This window comes from Microchirus variegatus (genome assembly GCF_963457635.1).
Source record: "Microchirus variegatus genome assembly, chromosome: 1".
Lineage (NCBI taxonomy): Eukaryota > Metazoa > Chordata > Actinopteri > Pleuronectiformes > Soleidae > Microchirus > Microchirus variegatus.
This window is the reverse complement of record NC_139802.1, coordinates 13,550,123-13,572,349: the sequence shown is the minus strand read 5'-3', so window position 1 is coordinate 13,572,349 and position 22,227 is coordinate 13,550,123. Positions and strand designations below refer to the sequence as shown.

The 22,227-nt window shown below is 40.7% G+C and overlaps 1 protein-coding gene across 1 annotated transcript in view; it reads right to left on the bottom strand.

Annotated features, from left to right (window-relative positions):
- The window catches only part of adamts16 (ADAM metallopeptidase with thrombospondin type 1 motif, 16), a gene marked incomplete at both ends in the record, with an annotated part of 171,040 nt that overhangs the window by 22,114 nt on the left and 126,699 nt on the right, over positions 1-22,227 (bottom strand). The window contains 7 exons of the mRNA XM_083898924.1: positions 2,297-2,434; positions 2,610-2,715; positions 4,296-4,455; positions 5,147-5,230; positions 7,340-7,542; positions 10,236-10,683; positions 20,041-20,399. Coding sequence (XP_083755050.1) covers positions 2,297-2,434; positions 2,610-2,715; positions 4,296-4,455; positions 5,147-5,230; positions 7,340-7,542; positions 10,236-10,683; positions 20,041-20,399 — 1,498 coding nt within the window. The remainder of the gene's footprint in view (positions 1-2,296; positions 2,435-2,609; positions 2,716-4,295; positions 4,456-5,146; positions 5,231-7,339; positions 7,543-10,235; positions 10,684-20,040; positions 20,400-22,227) is intronic.

The following is a 22,227-nucleotide window of genomic DNA, read 5'->3' as shown; positions in this document are numbered from 1 at the left end:
CAATTGTTTCCCACTTTGGTAAATACCCTTAAACGTTGCCATGGAGACATAACAAGTTGTCAAACTTGAAGTCTGGAAAGTAATCCTTTTAATGCATCAGGCACTCAATTATGACAAACAGAAAAAAATAATCATTGCCTATATTGCTCACATCCTAACACCAGTGGGGGGGTTTCCAATGTTAACTGATATCGTTGACTGCCGTACAAAGATGTTTTACAGCTTAAACACAGCATGCAGGGGAAATATAATACAAAATATGCTGCAGCACGAAATGGCAAACTATGTTGGAATGGCTGAATGTGCCAGAGAGTGGTCTTGATTGCTTTAGCAGAGTATACTGTAATGTGTGTGTGTGTGTGTGTGTGGTATGATCTTCCATTGCTTTATTGGCCATATGTGTCTACGGAGAACAATGGCTGTTCTGCAAGTGCAATATTCTGATACTCTACATTATTCACACCAAAAAGGCTTTATGAAAAACACATCTCATCATTTACAGCACGCACAACATCAGCAGGCTCACCAGTAAGGCATGTGTGTCAGTTGCATGTGAAAATCAGTGTGGCTGCTTTGCAGAATCTCAGGACAGAACAGTTTTTTTTGTATTCAGGTATCGATGGCACTGTAAGAGTCCAACAGCAAAATGTTTTTCCCAAAAATCTATGTTGGAAGCACTGAACACATGATTAGATTATCATCAACTGGAGATAAAAATAAAGGACCCATTTTTTTTTCCAAGACCCTCCCTGCAGATCTGCTGACCCAGTACTTCCAGACAAAAAGAAACCAAAATACATTTTCTCTCCCATGTGGTTTGCTGATACATCAAAATGTAAAAAAAAAAAAAAGGGGAAAATACTGATATGTGGGAGGTGGAAAAGTCTCAAAATGTTGATACATAATAATAATAATAATTTAAAATCTATGTTTCCCACTCTGTGAGTAAACTGGTTTGCCTAATTCAATAGAAGCACTTTTGTGTGTGTCCTATGTAACATGCTTGACTCTGGGAAAGGAGAGCGAGCACAAGAGCATCTTATCACTGCCATGAATCACTGATTTTCCAACGACCTTCGCCAGTGCTCAGGAAAACAATTTCTAAGTGGCTCCTAAGGAGATTTTGCTTCCACTGCCTTTCCCTGACATAACAAAAAGAAGCACCTCACTATACATACACACTTGGCCTCTTTGTCATAGCTGACTGAGGACACGCTGGTTTGAAGTGTGGTGCAGAAGCTGTGCTGGCTCAGACTTCACTTCATAGCAGACGATGCTGCAGATATTTAGGTGAAAACATTTGTGTATGATAATTATGTTGATTGCTATTAGGAAAACATACAGAGAGACAACCTTTGGTTCAGTGCAGAGATTCCCTCTATGTAGCCTGGGGGGGGGGGGTGATGGGAGTTTAATATAAGGCTGACAGGCCTAACAAGAGTGAGGTCACTCTAGCTCTAATAACTCAGCGAGGAAATACACTGTCTGTCTCCACCACTCTGAGACCTGACAGTTCAGTTAACACACTGGTAAATTTAATGGAGGGCACTGGCTCTGGGCTATCTGGTTTCAAGTGCACACACACACACACACACATGCACGCGCACACACATGCACAGACACATGGACGCTATGTCCGTGATGATCTTTTTTTGCTTGGGTGAGCAGGCTGCATGCATAGTGCATGGAAACATATGCGCGGCATTCTCGCTCACATGTTTTCATACATGTACAATACATTAAACAAAGAAATTATAGAAGAAAAGTGGCAACACATGTTCTCCATGTTTCAGCCTCTCGCCCCCACATACATACTGAAAAAGCCCGTTTGCCCTAATTTTTTGCAAAAATAGAGTCGGTAATATTAAAAACATTAGTGCATTTATTCATATTACTTCACTATGATCCTTTGAAACCGAAGTACCTGCTGTTGACCTGTACCTGCTGTTGATTTCATCTATTACTACCAGATGTTGAATAATATACACAGAATGCATTTTAAATCTGGTTTTGACTATGGGGAGCTCTGTCTTTATAAACTGATTCACTGCCAAATGTTTTTGTTGTATGAGTACACAAAAAAAAACTGGTATTATTCATCAATATGCCAATTTCCCTCGGGATAATAATAATAAAAAAAAGTATTCTGATTCTGATTCTGATGATATGGATGTGGTGCGGTTCTTTGTTTTCTGAAAATCAAGCAATACTCTTCAAGCAGTGTTACCCAGAAAATGTCATTACTAAAAATGTGTGCTTCTTAAATGAATTGTCTTAAAAGTGGAATGCTGCTTACTTGAGGAAGCGGCTGAGGTATTGACGGCTGCACGCAGACCAGGAGAAGACACCATTGTGCCCGGCCAAGGTGGGAGACATGATGTTGCCCTCTGACTTCTTGCAAACGTTACCCTCGCCATCGTGGACCATTCCAAAACTGGGTAATTAAAAAAAATAAAGATTTAAAAGCGTTAACTTCTGGCTACACTCCAAAGTAACTGCACAGCATAGGGTTATTTGATCAAACAACATAAAAGCCTGTACCAAATGGAGACCAACCGAAAGCCACATTTTATTACTTAAAGATGTAAAAGAGTATAAGCGGCTCATACTTGTGTCCGGATTCATGGGCAATGGTGAATGCAAGGCCCAGGCCGGTGTCTTCATTAATGGTACAGCTCCGGTATTTGCTGCACATCCCACTGATCGGAGCAAAACCTGCACAATTGGTGACAAAGTTGTACATTCATCAGTCAAGTATTCCAGAACAGTCAGATCCAACAAAACTTGATTTCGTGGATAATTGTTAGGTTGACATTACGCTAAAAAGACAAAAATCAAGAGTATTCTTTCAGATAGGAACCAAATCCCTCATTCAGAACAAGCATTGGACAGCACAGAAACTCAGACATTCAAGAAGAAATATCAAGCAGGCGATAACTTGGATTAATTCACTCTGTATGGGGACTTTGTGGGACCAGTTCCAGGTCCCCTATGCATCATTCACTTCACCTTAAAACATTCTTTCTCCATCTTCACTACTTTCTTACATCCTTCCATCTCTATTAAACTCCCTTTTCCGATTCAGCTCCCTCAACACTTCTCACACTTTCCCCTGTCTTTCTGTCTCCTCCCATACACACTCACACACAGCATGAATCAAAACAGATCGTTCTTGAGGGCCTCCCTTAATGTTTTTGTCTCAGTGTCTAAGGGATTGTGATGTGTTTTGTTATTTTGCAGCTTTTAGTCATTTGCTTTAGTGTGTAAAAACCCCCTGAAGGCATGTTCTCATGTACATAACTAAATTATACTAAACATAAGCGGGCAGATTAACTGTGAGAACTGCCATTTGGTAAATGTTCTGTGTCAGAACGAGGGTAGATCATTGATATTATATACTGCTTTAGAAATACAGAGGAACACTCCACGGGATTGAGTAAATAAACAGTTTGCCTGGTAGTTTTTGACTGCACATGCACGCGCGCACATGCACGCACACACACATTCACAAACACACCAATTAGTCCAACTTTGAAGTCAAAAGTCTGGTGTTTGAAGATGGTGTGAGAGAGAGAGAGAGAGAGAGAGAAAATTGAAGTTTGTTTCTCACAGTGTGGAAGACAACACTGTGTTGACGCAGTCATTATCATAAACAAGCTGTCGTTAGTTTGTTAGACTGTGCGTGTGTTTAAAACAGAGGAACACAGCTATGTGATGTCAGTGAAAACACAATTTGCATACCTAATTTCATGAGCTTGTCCCGGTGTTGCATCTGTGTTTTCTATAGATCGACATCTTGTAAATAACGCGTGTTGTTTGTTGAAGTTCACGAGGTTGAATTCAATTTAAGTCAAACCACCCCTCTGATATTCTGTTTACTGATGATTCTTTTTTTATGTGCTGTCAAAGAATATACTGAATGAATGTTACTGCATACATATGTGATCATGTGGGTAAGAAAGATCTGAAAGCTGCAGATCTTTTTTAACATCTGGTCTGACTGGTGTGATCCTGTATGACAGAGGACAGGCCGGGTCGCCTTCCCAAAGAGCGACAGACCACAGAAGAGAATAACCATGTTTCCATCAAGAGCAACAGACAAACAAAGAAGGACGACAGCTGGTGTACATGCGTCTTTGTCAAAACATTTCATGAAAAACACGCTAAAGTCACGCTTCTCTTTATTTCAACACTGGGACCGTTGCAAAAAACTGCAACTCATTTAATCAAGTTTCCCTTTTCAGCATTGTATTACTGCAGACTGCACAGTGATGGACAGGCCAATAAAGACGTACCAAGAGTGTCACAGGGTTCATTCTTCCAGGAGCAGATGTCGAGTCCTGTCAGGAGGATGGCGTGGTCGTGGCGGCGTCCTTCTCTGGCTCCCAGAGTAGACTGCCAGTGGCAGAAGCTGTTCAGTGTGTGGTCTGCATGGTGGTTGATCACCAAGCCGTCCTGTGAGGAATAAGTCAAATAAAAGAGGGTGAAAAAAAGAGAGACAAAGTCGTCTTTATGAAAAGGAGCTGCAAGCACAAAGTGTGGATTTCAGTGAGAGAAATATCAGTTACATTAAATCACACTATGTTCCCTCGTCCTCCACTTACACAAATATCAGTGATGGGTGTCCATTCGCCTAATATCTGCACTCCTGAAAAAAAACCCTCTCATAATATAATTTATTGATATTTTTATTATTACATCATCACCTGGTTTATTACCAGTGCTGAGCGGGGACACTGGCTATATGAAGAAAAAAGTCTGGGACATATTTGGCATTCTTCCACGTGCATTGCCTCATATGAGCTCTATTAACATTGCAGGTGGATAGGAACCACAATCTGCTATCCCAGAGCTGCTCGACATTTGACAGTACCCGGCTTGTTTCTTCATCACCCTCTCTCTCTCTTTCCATCACCTGCTATCCACAAGAATGTACTTGCCAAGGTTGCTTAAGGTAAGGTACTGTATTAATATACACATGGCGTTATTCTCTAATGGATTCAAAAATGCTTATGTGAGATATATTAAACTTCAGCTGAAGAAAATGTTAGATAAAAACCCAAGTGCCATCGGCCACTGCTGGGTTTTTTGGAAGTATGAAGATTTCACCTGATAGATAAGATGGGCATTGGATCGGGACATTCACCTGCTCTTCGTCCAGAAGCACAAGCCCCACTATCACAATGTTGATGTTCCCTCCTATTGTGCCATCTTTGAAGAGAGTGGAGACCTATAAGAAACACAGTAATATGTTATTTGTAAAGCGTAACACTACAACTTTGACAGCAATTTCATTGTTTGCAGTGCATTTAACACAGTCCTGTCACAATGACGTTTTTTTTTTTCTGTTTACACTTAAACAGCTCTTAATGGCTTGTAAATGTTGGCTTTAAGACAGTCGGGGGGGGGGGGGGCATCATCCAACTCAACTGTCTCAGTAGTTTATTCCCAACATGCTTGACTAAGTGAGCGAAAACGATTTTGACAGCTCGTTGAAACGATAATGATAATGAGGACAGCAGAGAGTGTTGGTCTGCCATCTGATATGCAGTGATTAAAGTCGTACACATAGATATATACCCCCCCCCCCCCCTTAAAAAGTCATTGCACTTTGAAAAAGTCATTGCTGTGAAAATGCCCAACATTACATTTGATATCTGGCTTTAATGTTATGGCTCAACATGATGGATAATGTGATGTCAAACTTTGATTGTGTAGGTTCTGTTATTCTCCAGATTTGAGAAAGAATAAACAAATGTCCCACATCACTAAAATCATTTAGCAGTTTTAATGGTTTAAGCCAGTGTTTCCCGATCCTGGGACCTCTGCTCTCCATGTTTTAGATGTTGCCCTGCTCCAACACACCTGATTCAAATGAATGGGTCGTTTGCAGCGCTTGATGACGAGCTGACTATTTGAATCAGGTGTGTTGGAGAAAACTGAGAACATGCTGCAGCTAAGCATTAGATATTTGTGGTCAATCCTTTCATATATACTTAAGATATATTTTACAGTATTTGAACTCACTTTAGTGACAAAGAGTCAGCACACCTTGACATTTTTGCAGATTAAGTGCACACACAAAGCCTTTGTAATCATGATACTTCTCATGTACAAGAGCCACAGCTGCTGTTTCCAATTCAGCAGCTTGTACATGCACAGATATCAGTCTTACAAGTTTGGGCTTTGAAAGTGGACTTCTGAGGTTTTTCCTCTGGTTCGCTGTCTTTCTCCTGCACCTTGTGAATAACTCAGATACCACTCGCGGAGTTTTTTTTCTTTCTCTTTCCGTTCCGGAACGCGCTCATTCGATCCTTATGTTCCTGGTGTTTTGTCGTGCTCTGACTTATGAGACGGCACGCGGCTGTGGTCTGTTACGGGACTCAAGCTAAATTCAGAGGTCAAAGAGGCAATCAGAACCACTTACTTAAACTAAGCTATCCCCAGAACACTGGTACTTAATGACAGGGCAGTGAATCATTGTTTTCACTTATTAAACAAAACAAATCAATCCAGTATCCACTGAGATTTAGGTGTTCAGAGTTACATTTACAGTGTGTTCATTTAAAATGTGTCTTTTTATTGTGCTGTAAAGGAAATATAAATCTATGCAAATGCTGCAGCGGTATATCTGATTTAATTCCAAACACATACTAAATAATGTTTCATGAGACCCATGGGAGCTGGCAGATGGGGAAGGGTGTTGGGTGTTGGTTTTTTTGTGAAACTCTGTAACGCACTGTGTTTAGGTGACTCCTCTAAGGCAGGTTTCTTAGTTTCTGAACTAAAGGGACCTATGTTTTCAAAATAGATGGATTATCTTTGGATTTGTCAGGCAGTCACTAAGTAGCACAACGAGCGTGACGGAATTCGCTTGCAGATCGGCTTCGAGGGACAGGGGTGACTCTGAGCACTGCAGTGGTGATCTCATCCACATATCAGTTTCACATTTTCAGATGAGTGCTTATACATGAAAATGGTGGACATGGTTGTCCTACACTCTCATCTGTGGCAAACGTACATATGGCAGAAATCAATTATTGCTGATGTTGGATTAGATTTGCCCTTACATAAAAGTGTGTAAAATGCACCTTCATTTGATCAGGGAAATGTAATTCTTGTTCTTTATTAAAGGTTAAGTAATGTCATCCAGAAAATGAACCCAAGAGAAACTGCTAACAAGCTCTCAACAATAGTAATGAACATATTAACAAGCTAATAGCATTTTTCTTAAGCATTCTAACATGCAAACATTGGATAATTAGCAATAAATGGCAAATTGCGAATATGGTTTTGCAGGTATTTGGTTAACATTATGTTTGGCACAGGTTTCTCTCACCATATTAAGCACAGTAAGAACATAAGTGGTTATGTTCTCATGGCCGTGGTTGTCCATCATCTTCCTGTCCACCACCACCAGTGTCTCCACGTTGAGCTTCTGATTGGCCTCGTTCTTCATCAGCACTGCCCTTTTGTTCCTGGGAATAAACTTGTACTCATCTGGAAGGATAAAAACATCCTCTTCTGGAGGTTTGGGCATGTCTGTGAAAAACAGATGGGGAAGTCGGAATTAATTAAGTTAACTGCTTGGAAGCAATAATATTATGTGGTAACAGTTGAGAGCAAGCTTTGCTTTGAGGCTTTTGAGGATTGTAGGTTTTAAGTGATTGATGAAAGACAAAACAATAGTGCATATAATGACAATTATTACCAGCAGCCCTACTGTCTAAATATGTTGTATGTTGCACAAGAATTGAAATAAACCAGCAGCAATTGGATCATCTTTGCTTAAGAGTTTTAACCAGTGATTTTGGCAAGTAGCTGACTGTGATTCTAGATGATTAATTATAGTCTTAATTTCATGACCTGATGTAATGGATAAACAGCAAACTGAGCTCTTTTACTTTTGCTGATTTGGCAGTCTCAGTGTTACGTTACCACTGGGTTAAGTGTGAAACATAATGCGATGCATTAACAGCACCTGCAGGAAGTCAGATTTTCTTGGCACAGTATGTACCGTACATGAAAGCATAATGCAAATCAGAATCTTTATAATCAGCCGTTTCATCAAAGAGAGATCTGACCAACCCCATGTTCTGCATGCATGCCATTACTTGATTTAATACATGATTATAAGCATAACTCTATATCTGGCAACTGGTTTTGAAGTAAGAATCTGAAGTGCAATTTCAAGATTTGCCATTTCACCAAGTTGAGGTTCAGCAAATGCACATTCATAAACAGCACCTGCAACTACGCTCCCATTGGATGACACCAGTTATGAAACACACTGAAATGTGCTGTGCTGTTTATGTGCTCTATTTTCCTCTAAATGGGAATATAATTTACAAAATTGACACCATGAAGAAAAAAAGAGTGATTAAGACAATTAACTCCTCACAAAAATGTAGAAAGACATTATACTTTATAAAGTGAGAATTATCCTCATTTTCCCATTGACTTCCACTCAGACTGACTTGCTAATTTGCTTCACCCAAACTGAAAGAATGCATTCAATCTTCTTTGCAGAAAAGATTATGTAAATAACAACAAATTCACAACATTTACATTATACTGTGTGTATATTTGCGATGACTTGCCAGCACTTTATAAATAACTTAACCTTGACATCAAATGTCCAGTGTACTGCTGTTTTCTACACTATATAGAAAAGGTCAATAGTGCTTTTCATCGCATTAAGCAATCAGGGCTTTTGAGGTTATCGCCTCAAATCTCCATTTTGATGTTTTAAAGCTAGGTATCAAAACGTGATACCAACCTGGCTGCGATAAACTACAAAGGTTTGGAAAGTTGCTTTTATAGGTGCAAAGCAGGTGAGCAACCAAAGTGTCCTTTGTGACCAAAACACAGCACAGGTGCTCAATGATGTCACTCCATTGGAATGTAAACACTAGGGTGTTTTCATAAGGACGACAGCTGGAGTTCTGCAGGGTGATGGTGGTGGTGGTACCAGTCCAATTCCTGTGTGCTCGCTCTCTTATGACCCCAGTGACACCAGCAATGTTAACTGATATGGTGGTAATTTCTTGAGAGCAAACATGTGTCACGGTGTAAAGTGAATATAGAACATTTCCCATAACCTTTCCCCAGGTTAAGTCGCTAATGAAAACAAGGTTGAGAAAACACGTGTCATCACGTGAAATACAAATTAAAACCTCCTTGAGTTGCAAAATGTTAGTGGTATTTTAACTTTTGACTGCGGACAAAAAAAAGTGCATCTATCTGCTTTAAACAGCATTACTTGGAGTCATGAAAAACGGCTACTTTAAGTGTGGTATTGCACTGCAACAGTTGTGTTGTGTATGTATCCACTGCACTTGCATGGCAACACTAGCATTCATGAACTTGGGAACGTACTGTGTGTGTGTGTACGTCTCTGTGCTCCCATTACACCAACCACAACCCTGCAAGGCTGACTGCCAACAGCACAAAGCCAAAATGTCAACAAATATAGTTTTTATTATACAATATGTCAGTCTTTTCATTTTCCCTGCGACGGTAAGTGGTGTGGTGATTGTGCAACAGCGTCTTAACTTCTGACTAATTTACAGTAAGTTCATCCTGACATTTTTATCATGACGGTACCTTAATGTAATACAATGTGAGAAGTGTTTTCCAGTGAGAACATCCTTCTTCAAGTATGAAATATAAACTGTTCATTTAAGGGGATGATGAAAACGCAAAAACGATTCGATCAAGTGGGTGAAAACAAGTGGGACGTAGAGAATGTAGATTAAATCATTAACATAATATCATTGTTTATTGTCATTGTTTAGTTTTTTGATGACTTTTCTACACGGGTGGTCAACAATGTGATCTAATCACTTGATTTGTCAAATTAGGCTCCTGCCATTTTTGTTAATTTGAAGATAACCGTGATGAATTTGAGGATTTTTTTCTTCTTCGGTATATTTGGTATATTTTGCTGATATGTGGTGCCTTAGATGCACATTTATTTGTGTGACTTTTTGTGTGATTTGTGTGATTTATGGACTTTCTCTTAGGATTGGAAAAAACTTTCTTTTGTCATTGATGAGCATGTATTTTTAGGCATGTTTGTCTTTTTCATAGGCGATTTGTATACTCTTTCTTCCTCATTCATCATAATGTGTACAGGTGAAGCAAATGCAGAAATCTTGAATGTATAAAAAAGACACTCTATAATGTAATTTCATGTGGATCAGAAAAAAATAAAAAAGAAAGCCCTTACATACATTTCTTCCTTCTCCCGCAAAAGTGTTGCCTCTGCTTCTCCCCGTGTCTGTAGTCATTCTCATGGTGAAGGCTTTTGAGGTGATGGTCACTGTCACGATTCTCCACTGGGTCAACTTGACTATTGTTCTTAAAGTTGCCATGGTGATGACCATGACTGTGTCTTTGTGGGTGATCGTCATCAAGCGTGCTGTGGGTGGCATCAGACGGCGCTCTCGAGGACCTCTCTGTGACAGAGTTTCTGTGTGATTCGTGGGGAGCCGTGTCTGTGGATCGTTTCCCGAGCACACGGTGCTGACGACCTCTTGGCTCTTTGTCGAGGTCCCGCTCGCTCCTGTAGAGGATGTGTGGCTGGTGAGTGGAGGGTGCGGTGAAGTTCTCTCTCTGGGCGAGGCTGAGGGACACTGGTCTCAAGAAGTAGTCGGCATCCTGAGTTCTGATCAAACCTGACTAGAGGCAAAACAAGACAGACGATATTTGACTGATATTTCAATTTGAATTCAACTTTCGAACACTTTATTCAAGTAATGGCATCAGAAACCTTTCAAAATCACCCCCAACAGCACCACCTCATCCACTGAAAGTACCCCAAAGAACTGCAGTCATATATCACCAGTAAACAATACTATGACCTTTCCCATCTATTCCTTTCGCTTCCCAGTCTGTCTCTGTCAGCAGTTAGTCAAGATTTCTCTCTTGGGTCACGGTGTACCTGACCCTCCTAAACCTCTTTGCAGTTCAATGACTTGTGTTGTGTTTCTTCATGTTCAACATCTGTTTCGCTGTTCACTGTCAGAGGTTATCTCAGCACAATCTAAATAAGGAGAGGTCAGGTAGAGAGATTTTCAAACAAGTAACATCTCACTCATCTACATTATACAATCAAGGTTCAGGTATTCCTCACTTAATAATAACTTGACTCAGAAGAAGGAAAAACAAGCTCCTTGAGTGATATCCGAGCACAATATGTAACAAACCCTTTCTTAACAAAATATTAGACAATCTGAAAATGTATTTGAAACTGCTGCCACTTTAAGCACCGGTGCCTTATGTTTTTAATTTTGGGGAATAAGTTATGGGAAAGCCCATTATAAATCTCCAAAGAACCAGCAAAACATTTCTACAGATGACCTTATTCTCTCACTCTATCTCAGCCTGAGTCTCTTTGGGAGAGAGACGGAGACATTTCAGCTTTCAAATTCCATTTTCAATAAACTTCTCTCAACGCGGCCGCGACTCAGACACTTCTTTTCAGACATCATTTTCTCTTGCTCTCTGCCACTTCCTTTGTCTCTCTCAGTCTCTCCAAACACGCACCACATCTGTGTTGACAGTCAACTGGCACGTAGTGTTTGGACTTAAACTGTGCTTGGCAGCAAAAGTGGTTTCTCTAAGATAAGTTTAATTGACGACAGTTTGGTTCGGGTTTTTTCACTATGCGCTGTGAGTGGAGAGCAAGGTTCCTTCATCGCGGCAGCCTGACACAGTGGCAGCAGTGTGGCTGTGGCTGTCCTGGGGTGTGTGTGTGTGTGTTTGTGTGTGTGTGTGTGTGTGTGTGAATGACAGTCTAAAGACAATACAATTAGTGTGTGTGAATGTGGGACAACAAAGAGTTAGAGATCGTTGAAAAGGGATTAGGCTTGTGGAACTTCAGTGTGAATGTCTTTGTGTGGATGTTTACAGATGTGTCTATTAAAGGCAAGAATCTTAAAGAGGCAGATCTCAGCTGGGGATGGTTTTGATGTCGATGATTCCCAGCCTCTAAAAAAAACCCCAGATACACCACAGATCCTTCTAAAAACAGGAAATACAACTATTTAAAGTTGCATGTGTGCATTATTGATGCTTGAGCTGCTAAATTGGCATACTTTTCCTTCACAAGCGATTCAAAATGTCTGTGTGGCTTCTGAGGGGTTAAGAAGTCACAGCGGTTCATGTTCAAGTGCCGGTAACATGTGTCGGAATCCCTCTTTTAAATTTTATGCCCTTGCCACAAGCCAGCGTGGAGCGGTCGCTGTTTACAGGTGGTTCTGTGTCAGATAATGATCATTTCCCACAGTACAGTAACTAGTGTTTGACAGACAAAAGCTAACCTCAAACAGACACAAGAATATATTTGGACACATATTTATAGGCGGAAAAACAACTTTTTTTTGGCCCAGTACTTATTGAGATGATTACAATCTTTCAGACCCTTTAAAAACAATGTAAGGTTCATCATGAAGTCCTCAGTGTGCATGTTTTGCTACATCAGCAACTGTCAATTCTGTTCTTTAAGCTAAAATCCCCCTAAAAAATCGCCTGAGGATTCCAGACGATTCGGCACTTAATTGCAACTGTGGACGATTGACCTTGTTGCAACAGAGCAGTTTGCTTTGGGGAAATGAGTTTGGAGGTTGGAGGGTCGATTATCGAGAAATGGAGAAAGAGAGAGCGATGCTTGCTAATGCATTACCACCTTCCCACTCTGGCCTGTCTGCCAACTATCGAGAAATACAGTAGTTCTCGCCAAGAACCCCCCGCCTGTATCACGGGTTGAAATCACATGTGACAACTGGAGCGTGATCCTGTCATGTATGTGGCGCCCACACCCCAACACGGCATAATCACAGACGATTGACATAATTTGGTTCCAAGTCACGGTGAACTTGAAATGTGCTGCTGTCAACCTTCAAAACTTCACATGCTAAGTATTTATTCTATGTGGGTGGGTGCTTGGAGGTGAACGGAGGATTGTGGTCCCCAGTGAAGCAACAGACGATTTTGTGTATAGATCCTAGTGTTTATTTCTTTATTTTATTTTGAGTTTGTCATCAGGGGTCCCTTTCGGTCTGCTCCTTTCACTGGCAGCAAAATAAAATGGGCTAAAAAGAGGATATCATTGATGGGAAGAGACAACCAAAGGTCTTAGAGCTGTAGCCTTTTGAATGGACTGTTTAGTTAGGAGTTGTTACAGAAACTGTCAAGATCTGGTATATTCTATAAAACAGTCTGGAGTTGACAGTGTAATCTGGCTGACATTCAGACCTAAAAAAGTGTGATATGTTACTGTGAAGATATGCACATAGCTGTGTACTTTTTTTTTTACCACTTTTCTAAGCTTTTCACTGCCATCTTTTTAGACTCTTTTTAGACTTTAGACACAAACTCTCACTATACTGCACTCTTATGAGCAGAATGCAGATACATATTGGACGCAACTACGCAGCAAATGAAGCAAAGTAGACCCATGCAAAGGAGGCAGAATGGTATAACTTAAGCCAATCTGTTTTTCACTACTTCACTTGAAGGACGTTAGCATGCATGAACATCACGATAGCCTTGACCGCATGAAACAGTGACAATGTTCTCTCTCCAATGCCACTTCTGTCAGCACCACATACTTATGGTATGTTGTGTATGGTTTCTATAGACCGATCTGTCTTTTCAGCACTGGTGGCGCGGTTCAGAGGTTCATGTTGTCGTCACGTGCCAAAAACCCAGCCAATATATTGTTTCTATTTTAATGCATGTCAAAATGTGCTGTGTGACACGTGACACACTTGTTCCATAATATGGGTCTGGACTTCTCCAAGGATCCTTCAAAGACTTTTTATTGGGTCCTTTAGCTAAGTAAAGGATTTCTGGAGATTGTTATATGTTTCAGATACAATCCGTCTTTATGTTTTTCTCCTGTGAATAAGACAAGATATTCCTTTTGTAACGTTAGTTTGCGTTAGTTGCGTTCTGAAACACGCACATTTTATATGCTGCGTGTAAAATTTTCATTTGTAGAAAGAAACTCGACTACAAATAGTGCAGAAAACCATATGTAAAAGCAGTGTGAAGTATGTTCAATGAATTCCAAATGTTTCTTCCTTAAACAAAGCAACATGCATACTCTTTGTCTTCCTGAGCGTATAGCTGCGAGCAAATCCCACAGATAATCCCACAGATGTCTTCAGTCTGTAACGTCTGCACAGGCAGCCTCACGCAAAAAAACAACATCTCTGTATGTGTGTTTGTGTGTGTTTGTGTGTGTGTGTGAGCTACTTTGTGCAGAGATTAGGTCACACGAGTGCCTGTCCTAAATAGCCAAAGTCATCAGATTACACACTGCGCTCTACGAGGTGCAAATAGCAGTCATAAAATGCTGAAACACTACTTGGGAGGGCGCAAACAGCTGGACTCTCTGGAGTCAGACACATCCAGACAAGCAGCAACAAGAATAAGATGGGGGGGAAGCCAGGGTGGGAAATAATGGTAGGAAAACGGAACTGAGGGGGAGACACATTAGGTGCATTACAAGGTGCACCTGACTGTTTGCAGTAGTGCTTTCCTTTTGATCAACTTCCTGGTGGAAACAAAAACCTAAAAGTGTCTAGGGCATTGGTCCATTTTGAATTCAGCCCAAGCTTATGATAAGATCAGCACCTTAAATCATTTACTTACAATACTACAACAATACAAGTTAAATATATCATGATAATGTCAAACAATCATTCTTTTTGCATGAAAACAATGTAACAACGAATCTTTGGACAAATCTTGGGTCTTTGCTAACTGCTTCCATGGCGGCTAAATGTCTTGCAGCTGAACGCAGGGACACAAGCTTTGGATCAGTGTTGATTTGGCTTCTTTGAAAAAAAGAAATATGGATGCTTCTCTTCACTTCAACACCATTTCCTAATCAATTCGAAATTTCACCTCAGGCTGAACCATAGTCGTCTGCTCGTCAGTAATCCAGAACACATTACATAAACTGGAGGTATATCAATTGGGAACCTATAAAGAGACTTAATTACAGCCCAAAACGTAATATTCAACTTTATTTAACGGAGGAAACATGAGGAAAACATGAGTGATGTTAGCAAACAATAAAACTAGCAATCCTTTAAGACTGTTTGATGTGTCTCCTGTTGATAATTGATTACATAAACCTGCCAAGACCACACTGCATGCTTTTCAAAGCTGCATCACATCAATAGACCATACCTTCATATAGTCTTGGAAATCCCAGAGGTGAGACAAGTCTGCAGCCTTCTATTATTATTACTACTACTACAAGCCTCGAGGCAAGAAACACACCCGTCCTTTTACAAGAGGAAAACACATGACCTCCAAGTGATTTGTTATGGGAGGACATTTAACATTTCCCTTTGGTACAAAAGAAAGGTGTGCATTAACCTCTGGGTAAAATTAAATTAGACAAACAGAGATGCATGTGACATCCAGACATATAATGTATGTTTAGAAGTGAAACTGAGCAAGAAATAAATGACTAATGGTTATGTACTTTTTTATAGAGGTACATTTCTAAGACATTAAAATGAATGGGGGGGGGGGGGGTATGGAACAGCCATGAAACTTTTTTCATTGGATGCTCTCCCTCCACCTAAACCTTCTTTATACAGCCTCAATAATGTAAATTAACAAACCATATATTTATAAAGAGGGTCTGCGAAATATTCCAATGGCGCAAGCAGGGGAGTCTTTCCAGTTTGTAGTAGCAGGCTAGATTACTCTGAATGTCCCCCAAGGAAATCTGTATCAAATAAACAAAACTTTTTATAGTCTCCACGAAGAGCAAAGTAAGTTTGTGCTCTGCAGAGTGAGTATGCTGTGGCTGATTCACATTAAAATTTAACTACTGGAATTCATTTCAGCAAAGTTCAGAAGAAGAATTTGGTTGAATCTCTGCAAACCTGTGATTTTATGAACAAAGCATTTGTGAGATTAGCACAAAACGTAGAGTACAAATGAGACTAATGGAGATATCTAGAGTTCTATCACACAGTCTCAAACATTCAACATTTGGCAGGTGAAAAGTGCAGACAGTGGGACTGGCCTACTCCTCTCATCCTTGTGCCTAGGATTTTTTTATGGTTAAACTCCCCACTGTCATCAAAGCAAGTCAAACCACTGTATGACGCTGCCAGGAGTAGGAAGTTGAAAGGACAACGTATACAGTCTTTCCAATACGTAACACTGCTCAGAAGCAGGTTACAGCACCTTACAATGACCCTTGTTTATTTTATCTCATACTCATCGTGTTTCATCTTTCTCTTTACACTCATTAGTAAAAGCTGATGAGAAATACTGTAGACCCCTCAACATTTCTCAGATGATGGCAGTGTAGTTGCATCATACTGCTGCTGGGCGGTGAGGTGCTATCTAAGTTCTTCTGGTCAATATTTGTCTGAGGCCTGCCAAATAGGAACCTGACCAAAGTGCAAGGTTTTGTTATGAAATACCAGGTTTTTGACTGGTCAAAGGCGTTTAACATCTGGAGCACAGAAAGCTCCAGATATTGATACAGTTAAACACGTGCAAACGCAGCAGATGAGAGAGAGAAACATGTTTTGGATGCTCAGTTAGTTTTGGTTTCGATCTGAACCAAAACAACACCATTCTGGCAGGAAATGGACGAAAAGGGGCAGCTGTTGCACTGCTCACAGTTAGCACACACTTTTTTTAAAAATCATATACAGTATATGCACTCCTCATTAGAAGAGTAAGGTACTCTCGATGGTTTTCTGCAAAAATAAATGTACATAATCCATTGCTCATTATCTTAAATATATTGTTAATTTTACATGCTTTTATCGTGATGTGCCAGTCTCTGGAGTATGATGAGGGAACGTTTACCGAAACTTTGAAGATGTTGGGTTATTGCAGGTCGTGGATCATGTCAGCTCTGTCTGTTTCCATACATGTGAAAAGCACACATCCGCAAAATCAGGGTCAGATTTATTAAGTCTTTCAAGTTCTACGATATACTGCTTCATCTCTGTGAGTAAACACAGCGAGTCTTACTCTGTGGGTAATGTTCTGAAATTTTCGGTGAGGACATTCTCTAATTTGCCATTCACATACGATGAACACGCCAGGACGTTGTCTGGGTGAGATGTGCTCACAACAGCAGGAGGATCTCTGGAGGATCCAGGCGAGGAGGTGGTGCTTGACTTGAGCATGCAAGAACCAGGACTCTCGCCCATTCACTCGCTGAGGAGATCCTCCGGAGTTTCTCCCGCTGCATTCTCACATGAGCTCACTCGGACATTAACCGGAGATTAGACTGAGGAGCTGGCAGCAGAATCTTCACGGCGATTTCGGCGGACATCTGCGTTCACACATACAATCCTCTGCACAGTCTCTGGAGTTTAGTGCACGTCTGAAAACAGCTTACGTGATTCCTCATCTATATGAATCGTTATTTTAATTCCAAGTAGGAATGGATGTTAAAAAAACTCATCTTTTATTGAGCAGCTGGCTTCGAATGTGATCATGATGTAAATATGATAATAAATATTTAGACTGATAAAAAAAAAAGTAGACCTCGATTAGACACATTATTGTTGTATTATTATCCCCGTGAGTATTCATTTGCTGATATGACTTTACAGTTCACATCAGTTCAATTCACATCAGAAGAAGTCAGATTCTCTGACCCAGACCATTTTTCACCGGCCTCATTCGTGAGAACCACATTTACAGACTCTACAATCCTGGACCTTCTGGCTGAATCTTTTATTGGGATCTGGTCTTAAACACACACACAAACACACACACACACAAACATTCTCACGCAGCATTCTTACGGAGGACACTCACAGACATAATGCATTCCCTAGACCCTTATCCTAACCTTAACCATCACTAATATTATGCCGAACCCTAAAGCCAGATCTTAACCCCCCCAAAAGAACCTTTAAAGTTGTGAGGACCAGAGAAACTCTACTCACTTTCTCAAAATGCCCTCACTCCCTATGGTTTATATGTTTTATTGGATGCACATACAAGAACACACACACACACACACACACACACACACACACACACACACACACACACACACACACACACACACACACACACACACACACACACAGAGAAGTGTCCCGGGAGATGTGCCATTTCTGTTGTTTTAGAGGGTAACTCTCAGACACAGCAGTGGTCCGCCACAACAAAAAAATATAAACAACAAACCAGCCATGATAGACATGGAATGCATTGTAATTAAACGTTTTCATTAAAAGCAAATCTAAAGGAAATGTGGTCTCACTTTCATGGCCTTTCATGGTGTTTGATGATTAAAATGGAAACGTCTGAACTTCATTGACATTTTCATTGACAGTGAAATCCATGAAGGACAATGCTATATTAAAAGGTCCTCATACAACCACTTCCTTTAAACCGGGAAACGGGAATACCATTGTATTATTACTGAAACACCATAAAGCAACCTTACAGATGTCTCTGTGACTCCAGTGACTGTCGTGATTCTAAAATATGCAAGACTGAGAGGATTAATGAGTATTTATTAGGACTTTGTTCTGTAGCCCAGACTTCTGAGAGGGCTAAGTATAACACTGAAGGGCACAGGGTGGAGCTGCCCCACTCAGACGTACTTAATGTCATTCTTACAGTAAAGTTTCCTTTATGTACATGCAGCACAGGGGGACCACCAGGACAAGAACTGAAACTCTGCCAACTTTCTATACACTTGAATTTGTCCACTCATCCTGCATATTACAACAAGGGCCTTTCAAGTTGGACATAATAGAAACCTAAGTCACCTCCATACACCAGCAAAACAGTCCAGCCAAACACAAATACAAACTAATCATTTTGACACGGAATTAGATATGTTTTGATGCATAGATCAGCTTTCTTTTTTTTAACGTTGGTAGATTTAATTTGGTTTTACACAAGCTTGTTTTGCTGCTATACGATCACATGATAGCACGCATAAGACCATTTTGTTCAATTAAGTGTTCCGTATGGCTCCAGTATGCACACACAGCCAGTTTGTTATTTATGGTGCAGCTGTGTTCGATCAGCCAAGACAAATGCTCTTGAGTTGACAGTTATGAATAATGTATAATGTAAAAAATAATGTATATCTGTAAATTGTACTTCGTATGTTCATGGCCATGAGAACTGGTCCAACTTGAGACTGCATGTTCAATAAGAAGATGAAAACCATTGAAACTTTGTTCTCGCATTGTTCTGGCGCGTATCTGTTCTGAGGATTTTCCTGGCCTGCACAACAAACAATCTGTGGTGTTTGCAGACTTGACTTTTCCATTCATGAGTTATTCATTAGGCGGATTCAGGCAAACGTGTAATGTACATGAAATGAGCAAGAACTAATGATGCAGGGCAGACGAGGAGGATGCAACCTCTGCTCAGGACTTTCCAGAATCAACTCAAGTCAAGTACAAACCAATTTCAAGGCCAGACCAAGCAGACAAATGCACCTACAGTACTTGAGTCCGTTGTGAAAGGCAGCTCTCGCAGCAACAGCAGCATGCTGCGAGCGCTGCTTCATCATGACTGTGTATGTGTTGTATATGACTCTAAAAACGATTAAAAATGTGGTTTCATCTAGATATACTGATAGACTGGAAGATCTCCTCTCATCTTTCTTTCCCATCTCACTTGTTCCTGTATGAGTGTCTGAAACCTATCTGGTGTCTTATGTCTTCCAACACTTACTTATACGCTCTACTCTAATTCACTGTTTTCTAAACTTTGACTTGAAATCTTAATAGGGTCATGGACCTTTTTCTTTGCCCCGCTCTCGGTAACAGAATGACAGGCACACTAAGTGCTCTGTTTATATTCTTTAGGTCCCAGAATAAGCCCAGGCTCATTATTTCCTCTAGGTCACTAAGTGCAACTACAATATTCACTTGCTCTAAATGCTGCCAAAACTCAACTTAAATAACAATGTGTAAGATATGAAGACATTTACACTGATGCAAACGCACACAATTCGTCCGAACCCTCCTGCAACCTGATCCCATTCACGTTCAAACTCACCATCCCCATGCATGTAGACAGTGCCACTGATGAGTTGACCCTTGACCTCAGGGACCCCTGGTAAAAGCAGAGGTCGTCTTGGTGATAGGCCCTTAGGCCCTTGGTGCCGTTCTTTCCCAGGACCTGGATGGTGAAGCCAGGTGCAATCAGGCTCTCCGAGGACGCCCTCAGCTCCATGTGGAAGTCCTGCCCCAAGCCGCTAAGTTGGAAGTGGACCGTTTCACTGTTGCTATTGGAGTTTAATGAGGCTACATCCGAGGTTAGGGATCTGCGTCGCCTTGTGCGCTGATGGTGGGCAACTTCATGAGAGATGTAAGTGCCATGGTGGCTGACCTCATATGGAGACACTATCTCATATTCTGAATAGAAAGGGACAGAGTGGAAGGGAAGAGGAGAGAACAACAGGAAGTTGACAGATATTAGTGTTTTCAAAGCTTATTTGAATGAGTGAATTAAGTTTTGAGTCTACTCCTTTGATATGTAAAAGCTTAATGGGATAGAAGTGGAAGATACAGCTGAGAAAAATAAGTGACGCTGTACTATTTGTACAGTAATGACTTTATACGATTGCCTTTATGATCATTGTGGTCAGTCTGCACTAATTTATATGCCAACATAATTTACAATAGTAACTGCATACTGTGTCAGCGGCTACCTTGGCTGCATCTCTGACTGATAAAAAAAAACTTCAACCATTTCCTTCCCTTTGTAAATTCTCTCTGACCTGCCTCATATACTTTTGCTGGCAGAGTCAAGAAAGAGTTACAAGAAAAGGAAGGATTCTAGACAATTCCGACACAGACCGTTCAGTGGAGAGTGAATCATGTTTGACCTCGTGTTTTACTACGGGTTTTAGTACAGCCCAGGCTGGATAACTGCAGGTCATAAAGAGGGCTATAGTGGCAGGTCACTGGTCTGTGGCTTTTTAATACCAGTTAAATATCTAATGGCGCTGTGGGCACAGAGCTTTCCTTGAAATGTCAAATCAATAGAGGAGTTGACTCCATTAGCTGCAACAAAATTTTTTTTTTTTTTTTTTGGAGAAAATCACAACAGCATCCTGTGCATCATTTGTGCAGAGAAGAGTTGACCTACTCAAGGAAGGCATCCTATGCCATGAATCAACTAAGCTTGTACATGTTTTTGTCTTGAAGGTTGTGGGTACATTGCAGTATTTTGAAGATATTGAAGCATGTAGATTGCAAGACAAAGCGTAAAACTACGAATAATGTAGTTAGTTAGTATGGATAGTATCTGGTATCATAGTAACAGAAAGTTCCTGCTACTGTAAACAAAACAACTACAGCGGTGTAATAATTGATTTTGTTAGTGTTATATCTATGCTCAGTCTTGCCATGGGAAAAGCTAAACGTGCACAGAGGCAGAGTCAGTTACTGTTCGGTTTGATCTGCCTAAGTGAGGCCGAATAATGAGTAAATATAGCACAGAGACAGACAAGTTTTGGCAGTCGGTGGGTGAAACCATGCAGGCGGACAGACAGTGTGTCAGACACTGGCACTGATGCATTTCAGGTAAGCTGACTTAAAGCCTTTTCACACAATATGGCATATGTTTATAAGTAGATGCATTTATTTAAAGCACCTTGCATTATTGGCTGGATGTTTTAGTGTGGGTAGGCAAAGAGGGAAGTACACCTCAATGGACTCACAGAGCAACAAGACTGCAAAGAGCCGTGCAGACACCAGAGCACTTAAAAAAAAGGACAAAAAGGGTCTTCTCTATCACTGCTGCTTTTGTCCACCTCCCCCCAAACACAAACACACAGTCACACACACATTTAAAACCTACTAAAACCTAGTTTGTACCCCCCCGACTCCAAAACCAGCTGCAGTGACCCATATCTGGCAGTCTACAAACAAAGAGACTGCAGGAACAGAGTGCATGCATGCACACACACACACGCACACACATTTGTCTGATGGACAGGGACAATCAACTGAAATGGTTAGCTTGTTGGTTTAGTAGCTCCTGAGAACCATTACTGCTGATAAGGGCTGCAACCACCTCGGCTTAAGACTTTTTCTCTCAGCCACTCTCATATGAAAGTTAAACACACTGACAGTGAGCAGAAGTTGTTAAAGCACTGGCGGCGAGAAGATCTGAAACAGAAACGAGGGCTTCCACTCACTTATGTTTTAGATCATCTCCACATGTGCTCACTGAGTG